We start from the raw sequence: 19,193 nt of genomic DNA, 5'->3' as shown, positions 1-19,193 counted from the left end.
GGTATACACATACTTTTTGCATTTATGTGCATTGGAACAACACAAGAAACAAAATTGACATAAAGACATGGGGTGGGGGGTGTGGGTTGGGTGGACCAGTTTTATACTGGGGGGGGCAGGTTGCGGTGCAGTAGTGCGCTGCGGCTCTCCCCCCTCTCTCCCGCCTCCCTTCCAGCCCCCCCTATTTTAATCCACCTCACTAACAAACATACATACAACAAAAAAACAAAACAAAATTCAAATCATATCACACACACACAGATCAGGTTTGGCGGGGCCTTAGTGTTTGGGGGCCCATCGGGGCTGGGTGGGTGGCTGGTGTCCCTGTCACCCTCCGTCCTCCTGCTGCCCCCTCCCCTGTGGGGGCCTGGTCTGCGGCTGCCCTCGGGGCCGGGTTTCCCGGGGTTCCCTCGCGGTCCTCTTGGGGGGTTGGGGTGGTGCGCAGCTGGGGGGGGTGTTACTACGGCAGCCATTGGGGTGTCCCTCCATGCCCCCGCAGCCTGGTCCATCAGTCGCAGGGCGTGGGTGGGGGGAGTGGTCGGGCCGTCTGGGGGGGGCAGGTGGGATTGGCCCTGCCGCCTCCGCCCTCCCCCCACTCCGGCGCGCCGGTTTGGTGGGCTCTGGTCCTGGTCCTGGCCGTCTGCCTGGCTGTCTGCTCCTGGTGCCGGGCCCCCTCGGCCCTGGTGGCTCCTTTGGCTCCGTCTTGGGGGGCTGTGGGGGCGGTGTTGTGGGGGTGTCCCTTGGGGGGGCTGCGGGATCTCTCCCCCCTCGCCCCCCTTTCCTCCTACTGGGTGACCTGGGGGTCGCCCTGGGTGCTCCGGCGGTACCTGCTTGCTTCCGGTCTGGGTCCTTGGCTTGTCCCCTGGCCTGGGTCTCCCGCGGCGGGTTGGGTCCTTCGGTCTGACTGCTCTCGTGGCCCGGGTGCCGAGCCGTACCGCTCGGCTGGTCTGACCCAAGTGGTTTCATCTGCACCAGTGGTGGTCTTGTTACACAAATAGAACACAGCACGGCGGCAACCCTCTGCGACCCAAGCTTCAGTAATGATTGTGGACACTAAGGGTTGCTTAATCATTAGTATCACCACACAGAGTTTTTTTTTTTGGCATCATGGTGAGATGGTCCCTCTCCATCTAAGTGTGTTAGGTCTCTCTCTCCTTCTCTCTCCCTGTCCCTTTGTATATCCTTATGTAATCTTTCTTTCACTTTCTCTTATTTTTTATTTTTTTTTTTGGCCCACCTAGGTGTGCACGCCCTCTTTTACAGAACATGATATTAGCTGTCAATAAAAGATAGGCCAGAGTTCTAAGAGGGATGGTGATGGTCTCATGCACACAGTCACAAGCACAGAAGAAAAATGTTTTCTTTCTTTTCTTTTGCTGCAAGAATAAATTGCATTAATATTTGACAGTTTGTGACAAACATGACACAAACCAGAAATATATATGCAGACAAGAGAAAGAAAAAAGAAGAAAGAGAAAAAAAAGAAAAAACAAGAAACAAAATTGACATAATTTTACACAAAACTCAAAAAATGAGCCGAACAAAATTATTGGCACGCTTTTAAAACTGTGGGTAAATTATATTATTTCCAGCATGTGATGCTCATTTAAACTCACCTGTGACAGGTAACAGGTGCTGACAATATAGAAATCCCACCTGAGGCCAGTTAGAATGTATCAAAGTCCTCTTAACCTTTGTGTTGTGTGCCTGTGTGTGTCACACCGAGCATGGAGAAGAGAAAGCAGAGCCGAGGATTGTCTGAGGACTTAAGAAGCAAAATTGTGGAAAAATATGAACAATCTCAAGATTACAAGACCAGGTCCAGAAATCTTGAAATTCCTTTGTCCACTGTGCGTAATATAATGAAGAAGTTTATAACCCATGGAACTGTGGCCTATCTCCCTGGACGTGGACGGAAGAGACAAATTGACAGAAGAATGCAACGCAGGACACTTAGAATGGTGGATAAAGACATGGTTGGAGACTTGGCGCTGGAGAGTTCTTAAGTGGCCAGCAATGAGTCCGGATCTAAATCCCATTGAACACCTGTGGAGAGATCTCAAAATTGCTGTTGCAAGAAGGCCCCCTTCAAATCTGAGAGACCTGGAGCAGTTTGTAAAAGAAGAGTGGTTGAAAGTTCCAGTTGAGAGGTGTAAGAGGCTTGTTGTTGGTTATAGGAAGCGATTGGTTTCAGTTATTTTTTCTCAAGGGTGTGCAACCAAATATTAAGTTGAGGGTGCCAATAATTTGGTCTGCCTAAATTTTTGAGTTTTGTATAAATTATGTCAATTTTGTCTTTTTTCTTCAGTCTTTTTGTGTTGTTCCAATGCACATAAATGCAATAAACATGTGTATACCAAAACCATTTGTAATTGCAACAATTTCTGTGAGAAATGGTGTATTTTCTGGAAAAATTCCAGGGGTGCCAATACTTTCGTCCATGACTGTATGTACAGTATATGCATCTACAGCTTACATTATCTCTACACGTGCACTTTGCCCTGGTTTCTTCTTATCTGTGTACATAACCTGCACCTGTGACTCACATGCTCTCTCACAACATATGTACACATTTTCATTTTACTCAAACACATACCTATAAATAGTAAAACCAGAAAAACTGATTATTCTGCAGAGGCCTCTTATTTTTTTCCAGAGCTCTATTTTTATCTCAAAGTGAAACAAACATCATGAAAAGACATTTTCTGAATCTTTTAAAAAGCTCAATCTTCCAGGAAGGATTTGAAATTCACAGAGGAGACGATTCAACAGCCCCTCCTTAAAAAAAATCACATATTGTATACTTATCATTATTACTCTGAACATATTCCTGCAGATAAGGAGGAGGGCACACCTGACTCGGTTTTGGGTGTACTGTGCACACACCTTGCTCTAGCCTCTGAATTGAATTGATTTGGTGTAAAAATGTAAAGTATATGATACCAACCATGCTGATAGAACATAAAGCTCACAACATCAATTAAAAAACAAACACTTTTTCACAAACTGAAACTCTTTTTAGGTCTGTGAGCACACGGACGCACACCTGACACCATCAGATAAATGCAGGCTGAGAAACAAACAGGTGGGTTTACTTTGTGCAGCATGGGAATATTTACAACTGCAGTCCAGGCGCTCAGAGAAAAGAGGGTTTAGGTATGTGACGTCAAAGGGGATTAAACATGGAGGAGAGTGTTACAACAGAAGAAAAAAGGCAGAGTCAGGAAACTCTTTGGTACACAAGTGAAGATTATTTGATTTTATTAAGCCTCTGACTGAAGAGGAAACATGAGATGATTTAATATGATCTCTGTGCTTCAGCATACAACAGCTTAAAAATAACATGACATAATATATTTTATTACTCCACATAAAGCTCAAACTCTCACTGAGAACAGCTGATGGAAATGGGTAAAATTTTCCACCTTGGGGCCATCCCAAAAAAACAGGAGGGGGTTGAGTCACCTGCAGCTGTGAGCAGGTATATATTGAGGTGTATGTTGCTCCTGGAATCTGTCCTCAAAGCTTCTCAACATGAACGTCCTCGCGGTGCTGTCCTGCCTCGGCCTGCTGCTGGCTGCTGCTTCCAGCCAGGCACCCAAACCCTGCGGTGAGTCCGGAGGGAGATGTTTTAAAGTTTGGAGTGTCTTTTTGCAAATTGTGGAAGCTTTGAAAGATTTGACTGTAGATGAGAAAAACTGTAACTTGGGCCAGAATCCCATGAAGTAGCTTTAACCATCCTGTGTGTCACTTCTCTTCCTCACTACACTAAGACTCAATTTGTTCAACAGCTTTTGCACATTTACTTTAAATTTATACAGTTTTTACTCTATTTTGTGTAAATTTATTAGATTTTTGCAGTTAGGTTGAGTTAAGTATATTAATTGTGATTCCTGTCATTCCTGGCGACACAATCCCCTTTATTCTTTACTTACTTTATTTCTTGAATGCACACGGGTCTATGTCAGCAGGTAAAACTTAAATCAAAATACAACACAGGGGTCAAACTATTACAGGTTATGAGTACCATATGGCTTTAACTTGTGGAGACTTTTATTTTGCACAACTCAAAATGTATGACAGATTTCTGTCAGGTCATCTAGATGAAAAAGTTACATTTGTATTTTTTATCCTCACTGATGTGACAGATTATTTTATAACAAATGATTCAGCTCCTAACTAAAACTGCTGCCACATTTCAAAGGAGCATCATAAGAGCTGAAAACGTCAGACCCTTACTCTGGTCCCAGGCGGGACCAGACTTTGTAGACTGAGTTGGTCAAACTGTGGCATGAAGTACGTGCACACACGAATGACTACTAACAGTGAGGTGTCCTAAAGAGGTTGTAGTCTTGTTTAAGATGTTTTAACTGTAAAAATGAACACAACGTCGAGGCAACACTTAAATTCTAAGATCTTCAAGGACTCAAAAAAAAGATGTCGTGCAAAGTCAACGAAAGAAAAGTGCCACATTGAAAAACAAAGAAAGTTAAGAGCAGTGTGTCAGCACAGCTCAAAAAGTTGATCTCATCATAAGTCCTGTTGCTGATGACGCACAAGGGCCGATCCAAGTACAGTGGTGGAAAACAGTTTTCGGACACCCTTAAAATTGTATATAATCTCAAACATTGTCATGAAATATTTGTGGAAGAATTTTTTTTGTGTTTCAAGCATTAGAGAAGAAAGAAAGTGTGATGGAATTCAGCAACAAACTGGACACTGGACACAGAAGACTCAGGAGACTCGGACGGCTTACGTTGAAATAGTTTATGTAGAACTTGATCAAGGAGAAATAACATAACAGTACACAGGCAGGAGAGTGCAGTGCAATGCCAAGTCAGTTCTGACAGACAAAACCCTTGGCATGGTATTTATTCCCCCCCGAAGACGACACTAAAGTTAGATAACCATGTTTGGAAAATAGGAACACAACAAGTGGGAAGAAGACCTGTGCTCTAGTTCTGGAGACAGTAAGTCGGCCATAACACATAGATAAAGACAGGAGCAGGGGGAGAGACATTGACTACTACCCTGACACTATCTCGCCCGTCACAGACGACATAGGAAACAAGTTACTCTAAACATGACATTTAGACTGAAAGAATTCAATAGTTAAACATTCTTATATACATATATATAAGACTATGAAAATTCCACGACAGAAAGGTACTTTATTGATCTCCAGGGGGGAAATTAAATTTTTTCACTGGTGCTATTTTGGACATGCTACACATACAGTTTTTTGGTATATACATACAAATGCACACACATGCAGTGAACATGCTTAGGGAGAGATGTCAGAGTGAGGATGCTGTCGTCAACCAGAGCACCCCGAGTAGTTGGGGGTTCGGTGCCTTGCTCAAGGGCACCTCGGCAGGGCCCAGGCAGGTGAACCAGCACCTCTCCAGCCATCAGTCCACTTGCCAAACTTCGTCCATGCTGGGACTCGTACCGGCGACCCTTCGGTTCCCAAGCCAAGTCCCTATGGACTGAGCTACTGCCGCCCCGAATGGAGAGGAAGTGTTTTCCATTCATCATAGTGTTTTACATTGAGCACATCAGTGTTCATTAGACAGACATAAACAAATACTAATGATATTTTTTTTGTTTGTTGTTTAAAATAAAAACTAACAAAGCTACATTCTTGACAGCTTCAATATGTCAGTACTCAACATTGTCGGTATCAAAGTCAACAAATAACAGAGAATGTGTTCAAAACTGAACAAAAAATGAATTGACCTGGCTGTGACTGTACTAACAGAAATTGCACTTGAAAACCTAAAGGTGCATTTTGACCAAGAGTTCCGGGGTCTTTTAGCCCCCAGAACTACTTTCCCCTGAACTAAAAGGTCCCTGTGCCCCCATTGTTGTCTGCGTTTTGACCGCGGAATGAAGTCCCGGGTAGATTGTGCAAATCCGGCCAGTGATATATGGAAAAAAATTATATTAAATAATGTTTTGAAATCTTTATAAAAACTAAACCAGGATGCATTTCCAGGAACTCCCTGTGTTTCAACAACTGTGTAAAATCCACTAACACTGTTATGTTAAGCCGAAAGTCCCAGGACCTTTGAAAAGTACTAGCCTCCAAGCAAGCGGGAGACCAACTACCCCTGAACTAAATTTAGACCCTGGTTCCTCCAGTCGAAACGCACGTACTTCAGGGGTAAAGTCCCTAGTTCCGGGGTAAAGTTCCTGTGGTCGAAAAACGCCTTAAGAGTGATTCTCAATGCAATATTTGGGGTGTCTGAAAACTTTTTCCCACCACTGTATAAGACTTTGAGGGGCATTGGGAAGGCCAATCAGATTTCAAGGGGGGCCAAGCAATTTCTGTCTCAGGTGATTTTTCTTTTTTTCCTTGTATCACAGTTTTGAAACTGCCTTGGTCTACATTTGTTGATATATTTTTGCTGCTTGTTCCTGAAAGTCATCCTGAAATGAGCCGCATGGACCCTGTGGAGGTGGTGGCTGACAGGACAATTATTGCCAAGCTGTCGTCTCTGATGAACATTTCTTTTTCTATATATATTCTTGTTAAATTCTTGTACTGTACACCTTCTTGTTTGCTGCTGTAACTCCATGAATTTCCCCGTTGTGGGACGAATAAAGGAGGATCTTATTTTATGTATGAAGCTGCTGTTAAGAGATCTGATTTCCTCTTTCAGTCTCTCCGGCCTTGATGAGTGGAGGTTTCACCCTGGTGAGTCTGATCCTGAGTCTCACTCATCTAATCTCTCCTTCATGTGCACACGTCCACTGATCCCTTTCTTCCCTTCACTCGGTGCTCTGTGTCTTTTTCAGATGTCTGCAGACAGCATGATGTCCACAGGACAAGTCAGCTATGATGCTATTGGTCAGAGGATGAGAGTCAGAGCCATGGGGCTTGATGGCAACTACACCAGTGTTATGGATAAGCTCATGCTTTTCGGTCAGGTACAGAAAGCCGCTCTGTGTTCTGCAAACATTTTTCTGTCTGGTGAAGTCACAGAAGCATATTGGATTTTCGGGCTGTTAGTAAGGTGACAGTTTTGACAATGTGTCATCGGTTGATTGACATGTGTGGGAGAACAATAGGAAATTCTAAATTCATAGACAACCCAATAGAGGCAACATCATGAATAAGAGACCAATTTACAGGGGGTGAACATATTTAACATAACATCGAGGATGTGAAGCATTCGGTTCTCTCTTTGTCCCTCTAGAAAGTCTATTATGAGATTAACTGGAGCAGTTTCTCCTGCAAGAAGAAGAAGCTGGACACTGACTTCATTCCCATGCAAGTTCCCTCTGATGCTAAACTGATGGGTCAGGTGTTCATGGGCTCCTCTTCCTCCTGGGGCATGGGCGTGCTGACCAACACCTGGTATGGAAGCCTGCCAGGAAACGGTGAGAGATGACTGAATCCTTATTCCACAAATCGGGTTTTATTTTGACAAGATGTGAAGTTACATTTGATGATTTGACCCTGAATCAGGTTGTTGTCAGGACCCACACTCTTAGTTCTCAGAATGAACAGATAATTAAAGGATCTGAAAGTCACATGTGACCTCTGCTTTATGTGACCTCAGGCACGTTCTCCAGTGTGTTCACTGAGATTGGCTGCATCCCCCTGACCTTCTCCAGGTTCACTCCAGCCAGTGGATGGCACACTCTGAGGTGAGAACCTGAGATGACTTAACTATTGGATCAACACGATGCTACTATCCATATTAATATTTCTGTTTCACCTTTATGTCTATTTGTTTAAGTTTTAAAGAGTTGTATGCTGTATCTCATGTTCTAATGAAAGAAAACATATGTGTAAATCATTTATTCAATAATGTAGAGCAAATTAAAATGTGAATCATCACTTTTCACATTTCAACAGAACTTTCCCTACAGAGCAGAAAGTTGAGAGTTGTTATTAATGTTGTTAAATGAGGAAACTGACAATAATAATAGTAATAACAACAATAACAATAGTAATAATAACAATAATAGTAAAAAAAAAAAAGAAAAGAAAAAGACAATAGGGTTGGGGGTGCTGATGGGTGGGCGGGTTTTATACAGGGGGGAGGGGCAGATGATGGGGCATCAGTGCACCAAGGCTCTCCCCCCCCCTCTCCCGCCTCCCTTCCACCCCCTTATTTTAATGCACCTCACTAGATGCTGATATAGGTAAAGACATGGGGTGGGGGGTGGGGGTTGGGTGGACCGGTTTTATACTGGGGGGGGGGGCAGATTGTGGTGCAGTAGTGCGCTACGGCTCTCCCCCCTCTCTCCCGCCCCCCCATCCCCCCCCCCCTATTTTAATGCACCTCACTAGATACTGATATAGGTAAAGACATGGGGTGGGGGGTGGGGGTTGGGTGGACCGGTTTTTATACTGGGGGGGGGGGGGGGGGGGGGGGGGGGGGCAGATTGTGGTGCAGCAGTGCGCTACGGCTCTCCCCCCTCTTTTAATGCACCTCACTAGATACTGATATAGGTAAAGATATAGGGTTGGGGGGGCGGGTTTTCTGCGGGATCTCCCCCCCCTCGCCCCCCTTTCCTCCTACTGGGTGACCTGGGGGTCGCCCTGGGTGCTCCGGCGGTACCTGTTTGCTTCCGGTCTGGGTCCTTGGCTTGTTCCCTGGCCTGGGTCTCCCGCGGCGGGTTGGGTCCTTCGGTCTGACTGCTCTCGCGGCCCGGGTGCCGGGCCGTACCGCTCGGCTGATCTGACCCAAGTGGTTTCATCTGCACCAGTGGTGGTCTTGTTACACAAATAGAACACAGCACGGCGGCAACCCTCTGCGACCCAAGCTTCAGTAATGATTGTGGACACTAAGGGTTGCTTAATCATTAGTATCACCCCACAGATTTTTTTTTTGGCATCATGGTGAGATGGTCCCTCTCCATCTAAGTGTGTTAGGTCTCTCTCTCCTTCTCTCTCCCTGTCCCTTTGTATATCCTTATGTAATCTTTCTTTCACTTTCTATTATTTTTATTTATTTATTTATTTATTTTTTGGTCCACCTAGGTGTGCACGCCCTCTTTTACAGAACATGATATTAGCTGTCAATAAAAGATAGGCCAGAGTTCTAAGAGGGATGGTGATGGTTGCATGCACACAGTCACAAGCACAGAAGAAAAAGGTTTTCTTTCTTTTCTTTTGCTGCAAGAATAAATTGCATTAATATTTGACAGTTTGTGACAAACATGACACAAACCAGAAATATAAATGCAGACAAGAGAAGAAAAAAAAAAAAAAAAAAAAAAGAAAAAAACCCAACAATAATAGTAACATCACTGTTTCAAAAATAATAAAATACTAGTCAAATATGTATGTATGTATTATTATTATTATTATTATTATTATTATTATTAGTATTAGTAGTATATTATTATTATTATACAGCAATAATAATACACTAATAAGAATAGCAATTAACATTTTATTATTTATTATATTTTTAGTAGTTATTATTGCCTATTATTATTTGTAATTATTATTAATATTATTAATATAACAGCAATAATGGTAATTGTTATAATCATTGTTATCGTTATTATTGTTTTTTATTATCATTAATTTAACATTATAATATAATAACACTACTACTACAAAAAATGTTAAATGTTTATTATTACACAGCAATAATAGGATTAGTTATAAGAATTAAATAATAATAATATGATTAATAACGGTTATAATAAATATATCACTATTATTATTATTATGTTTAGTACTTGTTATTTACTTTACTTATTGGCAGTTTTTAAAAATAATATTATTAGTACACTACACAGAGATAATAATGATTTTACTACAACTTCTACAGATTTTACATGATGTTGTTTTTTATTATCCTCGACAGTCAAACAATCTTTAAGCTTTCTCTCAAAGTGAACTTTATCTTCATTTCAGCACCTTCAACTGGGTCCTTGGCAACGTTAACCCCATGGACTTCCACCCTCCCTTCCTCTGTGCCAAGGCCCAACTGGAGGAGACCGAGACTCCAGACAACATGTTCACCGCCCTGAAGTCTCCGGCTTTGAGGAGCCACATGGAGGAGTAAACTTCTGGAGCATCTCTCAACCCTAAAACTTCAATGTTCATGGAGTAGTACTTAGAGTTAAATAAAACCTGTACATCTGTGACCCTGGTTCTCTGTGTTTCATGTCTCAGAGACCCTGAAGATGGGTAGAGAGTTAAAGCAAATCTGGCCTATAAGATAAGAAAAGAAAGGTAACCTGAGAACAGTTTCTGTCGCAGCACTCCTGCTTCAGTATTTCTGTCAGCCTCCATAATAAAATCAGTTAAAGCATTAATAATAGTTCCATAACTTATCTGCAGTTGGTATTTTGAATTGTTGTACACTGATAGGGAGACATGAAGCACGTCTGAGGAGGTGATTTGTCAGCTGTCCCCTGAGAGGAGGTTTCTGATCGTAGATCAATGGCGTCCTTGTGAGTTTTTTCCTTCCTGTGTCCTGTCCTTGGTGGTTAAAGTGAATCCATCATTCTCAGTGCTCACCTGTCTTTTCTTACTGAAGCTCATATCCCAGGGTGCCTGAAGCAGCCTGTTCCTTCAAAATAAAAGCATGAAAAACTGCTTAAATATTTTAAATAATTATATGTTTCATATGAAACTTTATCCAGATGTCTTTTAAAAAACAAAACAACACAAAATATAAATAAGACAACGCATGTTAATGTTCATGATGTATTTGATGAAACTCTCAGATCATCATAAAAACAAACTGAGTAATTGTATTAAAACCTCCAGTTTTCACATATTGAGAGCAGAGGAGAGAGGACAACTGAACTAGATCATTCATTATTATAAACGTGAGGGTTTACTGTAAATATAATCATTTAATTATTGGGTAACACTTTACAATAAGGGTCCCTTAATTAGCGTTAGTTAATGCATTATTAAGCATTAATTAACAGTTTAATAATAGTTTAATAATCGTTATAATGTATTACCTAACATTAACTAACACATTAGTTAATGCATTAATAAGCAGTTAATTAATGTCCACTGCTCAGAGTTAATTAATACATTATAAAGCATTAATAAAAGTTACAAAACTTAATTAGTTAACCATTAGTGAATGCTTTCTGGACCCTTATTGTAAAGTGTAACACATGCATCACTTAAGTAACACATTATAAATGCTAAACTGCCTCATAATTATTACTTAACCATAATTAAGCATTAGTGAATGCTTTCTGGACCCTTATTGTAAAGTGTAACACATGTATCTCTTAGGTAACACATACGCTGAAGCAAAATGAGTTGAAATGTAGTTGAAGCAACACATGTAAAGAATTGAACACATTTTATTTAGAATAAAACAGATAATCACAGATAACATCTCAACTGGCACAGAGAAGTACGGTGGCCCTGAGAGCTCACAGCACTGCAACTTAAGAAAACACATGCAAAAAGACAAAACACAAGCAAATTAAGAAAACATCTTCATCAATTTGACAACACATGCGCAGCATTTAGAAAACGCGATGCAAAGACCACAACACAATACATTAGAAAAACGCGCTGCAAATAGACAGCAACACAACAGAAGTGTTTCCAGAGGACACTTGAAAGTGATGCACACGCTTATGCTTATGCTTATGCTTATGAGGCAGTTTAGCATTTATAATGTGTTACTTAAGTGATGCATGTGTTACACTTTACAATAAGGGTCCAGAAAGCATTCACTAATGGTTAACTAATTAAGTTTTGTAACTTTTATTAATGCTTAATAATGTATTAATTAACTCTGAGCAGTGGACATTAATTAACTGCTTATTAATGCACTAACTACTGTGTTAGTTAATGTTAGGTAATACATTGTAACGATTATTAAACTATTATTAAACTGTTAATTAATGCTTAATAATGCATTAACTAATGCTGATTAAGGGACCCTTATTGTAAAGTGTTACCAATTATTGCTTAATATAATAATTTCATCACACACTTATTGGACGTTTCTTCAATGACCAACTAAATATTTAAATCACATTTATTGGGAGGCTTTTTTGGGGGAAATTAAGAAATAAAACATCATAAGTACAGTAAATAAAAAAGTCCTTGTGTCTTATCCTGATACATGAAAACACTGACAGAAAATTTAAAAAAACTTAACCACACAAGAGCTAAAGCATGCATGTGTCAAATAGATGTTTTATTTTGATATTAAATACATTTAAAAGAGCTGTTCCTGTTTTTTAAAACCCTGCAGAGGCAGAGAGCTGCAGTACTCCTCGTCCTGCAGTAGATGGAGGCAGCATCGCTCTGTTCTCAGGGTTTGATTTATGAAGCTGACTCTCTCTTTAACTTGATGAGCAGAGACCGAAGACCCTGTGGGACCCTGAGTGGTGACACTTTATTTTAACCTCCCTTTTTTCTTCTACCTCTTTAATCCCTGGTGTTAGTTCTGTCATTAAATGAGCAGCTAACATCGTACTGAGTCGGTTTAATTAATTTATGATACTTGAATGCAAAGTGTTATTTCTCTTTCATTGAATGTATAGTTTTCAGCTGAGATAAACACTTTTTCATGTTAATATCACATTCATCGCATCAGGCAGAAAGCTTCAGAGGAGACGTTACCTTTCATACATTTTTATAAATTGAATTTTGTCGCCTCATTCAGAGTAAATCCAGTGTTTACTATTTATAAATGCTGGTTATTGGAGGTAGGAGAAACCCATGAGGCACAATGTGAATTTAGGAGACATGTGTATCCGTGTGTGTGTGTGTGTGTGTGTGTGTGTGTGTGTGTGTTCCAGCAGATGATCAGTTTATCTACAATCGAGTTCTCGGCTCAAACAAGACATTTTACACCCGACAGGAAAAACATCCATTTAAAAGTTTCCTTTTGTTGTTCCGTCCCTGATATCATTTGAAAACTTCTTAATTTACTGAACCACTCCACTGTGTCTGCTTACAGTAATGGCTGACTAACCCACTACACATCAATAAAAGCGCTGTCTCTTTTGTCATCAGAGCTTCTTCTCACACGGGTTTCCTTCTGGGATTTGTGAGTCATCTTTTAATAATCAACAGTGAGGTACTCGGAGGTGGCTATCCAACCCCACCGTTATAAAATTACTCATCTGTCCTGTGTGATTAAAAAGACGAGAGCCTGCTATGGAAGCATTAGCGGCAATAATAGCCCTGCTAGTCTGTCTAATTATCAGTCTAATGGTTATCTGAGCGTGCTGGGACTTTGGCGTAGGCCTGCGCAGGAAGGGATCGGTCTGTGTGTAAAGTCCCTGTTGTGAAAAGGAAATTACGCCGCTGAAGATGGTTCTACCTTCCAGTTTTAGCAGATTTAACTGAGCTGAAATGTTAAAGTGTAAGAAGCCGTTTGCAGATTTGTTAATTTTGTGCCTGAGTGCAGGTCAATGACAAAGTCGCTGGAAAGTGGAGGCAATTTTATCTTCACCTTCAAACTGTCAGCAGAGTCACAGGAGCAGATTTTAAAATAACAAAAACAACAGAATAAACCAGAAACAGAAAAGAACTTCACACATATGTAAACTGTCCATACTGTGCATTTAAAGTTTCCTGAGTGACTGACTGCAAATACTGAGCTGTGCTTCCAACATCGCACCGTCGGAGAGCAGAATATCTTAAACTGACTCCTGCAGCTCTGCCAAAAACAATCCTGATACTTCTTCGATCCTTCAAGCATGCATTGCCAAAACTGTGCAACACTTCACCATCTAACTTCAGTTTACTCTTTATAACAACATATTCTCACACTCCTGTGTCACTCCAAACTATCACTTGTGAAACAAAGAGTCAAGAGGAAGATTTGAAGAGAATTTAATGCGCAAAAGTCTTTAAAGATTGATCAGATGACATAGCATGAAGGGTGATTCAAACCGTGAGGACCCAGGAGGAGCTGTTCAAGTTCATGACAAACCAAAAGTCAGGTTTGATTTCTTTGAGATACCCTGTGACTTTAACTTTATGCTGTGTAACTTAAAGCTCCTGTGAGAGACTTTCCCCAAAGAGGGCCAATTCATCATTTTGCTGATGTTGTCCTGGATCAATTTTTCAGAGAGAAAATCTCATTCTTTCTCATTTTAAATGTCAAACAAACGACAAAGAATGCATCTGTTGTGGGCAACATTTTTAAAAAGCTGTGCCAGCAGTGTGCAGTTAATCTCTTTGTACGACAGCTTCCCTGTGGCGGGAGTGTCGTGCATACAAAATAACTCTAAAGGAATAATCAGTGTTGTTGTTGATGCTCTTGTTTGATTTTGTAGATCATATTCAGTTAAAACCGTCTAACAGGAGCTGTAACTAGTTTAATCAACAAACTATCTTTAACACAAACTATTATCTAATTCTCAAGTTAACAAAGTACTTTGGTTCCAATGTCTCACACACCAATTAACACCTTAATGCACAACTGCAGAGGTCACCTGACAGTTTTTACCATTAAATTAAGGACGACCTTCAGACCTTTCCTTCCTGCACAAACATGAAACAAATCTATCTTTAATGAGATGCACAATTTTAAATTGCAGAGACACTCCCAAGAAATACACTGGATACATGTTTACATCTTTGCTATCAATGACCACAAGTCTATTGTAGTGGTTGCACATTATTTATCATTTATTTTGGGGCAGTTTTTGTTTATTGGATAGGACAGCTGAAGAGAGACAGGAAATTTGGGGAGCAGAGAGCGGAAGACATGCAGAGACATGCCTCTAAATATGGGGCACACTCTTAAACGGCTAGGTCAACAGCGCCCCTGTTGCACACTATTTTAATGTAACCTTTCTTATCATGCTCTCTGGTCTCTGCTCACTTGAGTCCCTGAGCTCCCTTGTCTCGTAGGTTCCTCTGGATCTCTGCTGCTGTGGACGTGCCAGACTCCAGCTGCTACAGCAACTACTATCTGTCTCCCCACTATCATCTCTCTCTCTCTCTTCATCTCCCTCTATCCCTCTCTCCAACACGGTCTCAGCAGATGTGTGTCTAACATGAGTCTGGTCCTGCTGGAGGTTTCTGCCTGTTAAAGGAAGTTTGTCCTTGCCACTGTAACTTGCTAAATGCTGCAAAGTGCTCTGCTCATGGTGGATTAAGAAGAGATCAGACTGAGTCCTGTCTGGAAGATGGGACTGGATCTTATCCTGTCTTTATGTTGGGTCTTTGTTAATAATAGAACATAGAGTACGGTCTAGACCGGCTCTGTTTGGATACCAGGAGAGAGAGTGGAGGAATAACATGCTGGAAAGGGACTGCAGGCTGGAATTGAACCCTGGCAGCCCGCTATATGGGTGTGCGATTTAACCATTAGACTAAATCTGCACCCAACATGCAACTTATCTTTTATTCTATCGTACTTTAAAGGATATTTTTATATATAAATGTTCAATTTCTTGATGAGAACTTAGATCAACTTTCTTTAAACCAAACTCCATCTTTAGATTTCCCCTGATTCGTCTTCTCCCAGTGTGTCGGTTACATAAATGGTATTTAATGCACAGCAGATTTGTTGACACTTCAAACACTTGGGAATGCAAACCAGAGAGGGTTTGAATTCAGGATGCAGCAGATGTTTTCTCACACTTTTGCTTTGCATCTCAGAGAGTGGAGGAGTTGGCTTCCGAAGCCCTTTTGTGCGAATGAGGATGATTTACGTTCCTGCACTTAGTGGGGTGTGATTGTAAATAGAAGCAATTTCAGTGATGAGAGTGTTCCTCAGCCACATTTGATGCTCCTGCAAATATTTCCTGATGCAAATTAGTGCACGCTGTCATCTGGAGAATTTCCATGACTTACTGAGCAGCTCGGTGCAAGAATCATCTCGGAGGAGTGTGGCGAGGCTGGGGTTGGTTCAGGCTGTGGGTTCAGGCTGTGGGTTTATGCAGGTGGAATGAGGATGAGAGAATACGCTTTCCTATTCCAGAGGATCTGGTCATGCTCCAAACATCCTCATTGTTTGCCCTCATGCGTGATGGATGATAGTCAAATATTGGTGCAAAGTGAGGAGTGTACAGAAAGCTCTTGCTGTCTGATACCAACTCCCACACTGTACATACAAAATTAATCCCTGATGTAAATTCTGTTTGGGAACTAATCCAAGTGGAAAGCTGTTTTCAGTGTCTTTTGTTTAATAGTCTCATGTGACTTTTGACAAATTTACCTTCCACTGATGCATGACCTATGAAGCTGAGCATTGTGTTTACTGATGCATGGTAATATAAGGAGTTGTGTGAGGTCTGTCACATGCATGTGCGTGAAAGGAAACATCACATTACTTCACCTGCGCTGCCAGGTTAACTTTCCACTCTGCAGCGTGCACAAAGAAAGAAAAATACTTGAATAATTGCACGCATGAACCCACTCGTTCACCCACAACAACACCTCCTTTATTACTACTCCGAGTACTTACTGAGCACCAAACCAGCCTGATCAAAGCGCACTAATTACACCCATTAGAGAGGGATGACTCCACTCAGTGGGTACTACACATACAAATAAGACTCTGCATGAAAGGTTACAGGTTGTGTGTGTTGTGTGCGGGGGTGTGTGTTTGGAGTGTGAACAGTAATACCTGGTGGGTGCACGTGACGCAGCTGCTCCGGGCGCAGCAGTGTTAGTCATCATCACCTTGTATTCAGAGGAGGATGATGGACGTCGCGGGGTCGGCCACCAATTATCCTCTTTAGGCTGAAGAGAGAGGCCGGACCTCCTCTTCATGCACCTCCATCTTCTCCTCCCTGTATTTCTCTCTCTGTGTGTTTCATCATGTGTCTGTGTAGCTCTCTGTATGATTACCTATTCAGGAGAAATTGGGCATATAAATGTTTGAGCAGAAGATCACAAGAAAGTGTATTCAGTGTGCAGCCCTCCATGTAACAGTACAGAATGCACAAACCACACCTCGTGATGCAGCTTGAACCTGTCGAGGTGTAGCTGTGAGTTGTAAAGACAGCTGTCAATCACTATCAAAAACCTAAACCACTGGCAGATGCTAAAACAACAAAGTTCAAAGTGCTAGCTTCTCTACACTGGCTCCCAATAAAATGTAGAATAGAATTTAAAATCCTTCTTTTAACCTACAAAGCCCTTAAAAATCAGACACCCTCGTATCTTAAAGAGCTCATAGTGCTCTATTACCCCTCTAGAACTCTACGCTCCCAACATGCAGGCTTGCTAGTTGTACCTAAAATCTCTAAAAGTAGTGTGGGAGGTAGAACCTTCAGTTATCAGGCCCCTCTCCTTTGGAATCATCTACCAGTCAGGGTCCGGGAGGCAGACACCCTCTCCACTTTTAAGAGTAGGCTTAAAACTTTCCTTTTTGATAAAGCTTATAGTTAAGCTGGATCAGGCTTGGACCAGCTTTTGTCATGCTGCTATAGGCCTAGACTGCCGGGGGAACTGGCACACTGACACACTGGGATCCTAGCTCACCCTCTTCCCCCCAACCCCTTCATCACTTACTTTAACTCTGCCTGTCCCATTAAAGTTACTAACCATAGACCTTTCTGGAGTCCCTGAGCTCCATTGTCTCATAGATTCCTCTGAGCTGCCGTAGACGTCCTCCTGCTGTGGACGATCAGGACTCCAGCTGATATGGACGTGCTGGACTCCAGCGGCAACAGCTTCTACGACTCGTCTCATCACTATCACCTCTCTCTCTTACTCCCCTCTATCTGTCTTTCCAGACCCAACTCGGTCGAGGCATGATGTCTGTCTAACATGAGTCTGGTTCTGCTCGAGGTTTCTGCCTGTTAAAAGGAGGTTTTCCTCACCACTGTAACTAGCTAAATACTGCGACGTGCAATGCTCATGATGGATTAAGGTGGGGTCAGACTGAGTCTTATCCTGTCTTGGTGTTGGGTCTCTGTTCATAATTTGACATAGTGTGGTCTAGACCTCCTATGTTTGTAAAAGCGTCTTGAGATAACGTTTGTTGTGATTTGGCGCTATACAAATAAAGATTGATTGATTGATTGATTGAAAGTCCATCTGTCATCAGTGCTTGCTCTGGGACTGATTACCCTGCAGGAACAGCTCTGAAAACACAGAGTGTGAGAGTGCAGCAGTCAATTTTCACCAGGCTTGACACCGTGATGTGCTCCAAGGATAGAGTCTTATCGTGGAGTAACAGTCTTTCTGAAAACCAAGAAGTCTTTGCAGGACGGCAAAGTTTTATAAGAAGAGTTTGTGAAGGGCCAGAGGTCTTCTAAGATAGAGACACACATTCATCTTCACTTTTCTAACCCAGAGGGCCAGATACTTTCCGTCTAAGTTTGTTGTTTTTATTTTGTTATAATGAGGTATGCTATCAGTAATGGCTCCCTATGCAGACTTCCAACTGTGTGTGTGTGTGTGTGTGTGTGTGTGTGTGTGTGTGTGTGTGTGTGTGTGTGTGTGTGTGTGTGTGTGTGTGTGTGCATTGCTGAAACAGGACTGGTAGATGTTAGCAGGCTGACAATGCCTGAGGCAATGCAATGCAAAGAAAAGTCCTAATATATAAGTTTTAAAAAAAATCTGTTTGGTGAATGAAGACCTTTCTGGAGTCCCTGAGCTCCCTTGTCTCGTAGGTTCCTCTGAGTCGCTTTCGTAGACGGCCTACTGCTGTGGACGTGCCGGACTCCAACGGCAACAGCTACTACTATCTGTCTCATCACTGTCATCTCTCTCTATCTCTCGTATTCTCCTCTATCCCTCTTTCCAGACCCAACTCGGTTGAGGCAGATAGCTGTCTAACATGAGTCTGGTTCTGCTCGAGGTTTCTGCCTGTTAAAGGAAGTTTGTCCTCTCCACTGTAACTAGCTAAATACTGTGAGGTGCAATGCTCATGGTGGATTAAGATGAGATCAGACTGAGTCTTATCCTGTCTTGGTGTTGGGTCTCTGTTCATAATTTGACATAGAATGCTCTGTTTGTAAAAGAGTCTTGAGATAACGTTTATTGTGATTTGATGCTATACAAATAAAGATTGATTGATACACACAGAGCAGGATTTAGATGTATGACCTGATCTTGCCTCATAAAACCTGTTAAATGAAAACTGATCTTCATGTCATCTTTGCACATGTTTGCACATTTCCTACTCTTGTGTTTCACTCTTTAGATGATTTTAAACCTTCTTCTTAGAGGAAGCATGATGCAGGGAGATTCTGGATGTTTGTGAACTGATTCTCTCATCTTTCATTACAGCACTTTAAAGAAGCTGCTCTGA

At 41.7% G+C, this 19,193-nt stretch overlaps 1 protein-coding gene across 1 annotated transcript; it reads left to right on the top strand.

Annotated features, from left to right (window-relative positions):
- Positions 1–3,456: 3,456 nt before the first annotated feature.
- Positions 3,457–10,119, top strand: LOC117816296 (ependymin-like). The gene is made up of 6 exons (XM_034688500.1): positions 3,457–3,610; positions 6,666–6,700; positions 6,802–6,933; positions 7,203–7,386; positions 7,569–7,656; positions 9,887–10,119. The coding sequence occupies exons 1-6, from the start codon at positions 3,535–3,537 to the stop codon at positions 10,035–10,037; spliced, it is 666 nt and encodes a 221-aa protein (XP_034544391.1). The 5' UTR covers positions 3,457–3,534; the 3' UTR covers positions 10,038–10,119.
- Positions 10,120–19,193: the final 9,074 nt, after the last annotated feature.

This window comes from Notolabrus celidotus, chromosome 7, assembly GCF_009762535.1.
Source record: "Notolabrus celidotus isolate fNotCel1 chromosome 7, fNotCel1.pri, whole genome shotgun sequence".
NCBI classification, from domain to species: Eukaryota; Metazoa; Chordata; class Actinopteri; order Labriformes; family Labridae; genus Notolabrus; species Notolabrus celidotus.
This window is presented reverse-complemented; position numbering and strand designations above follow the sequence as displayed.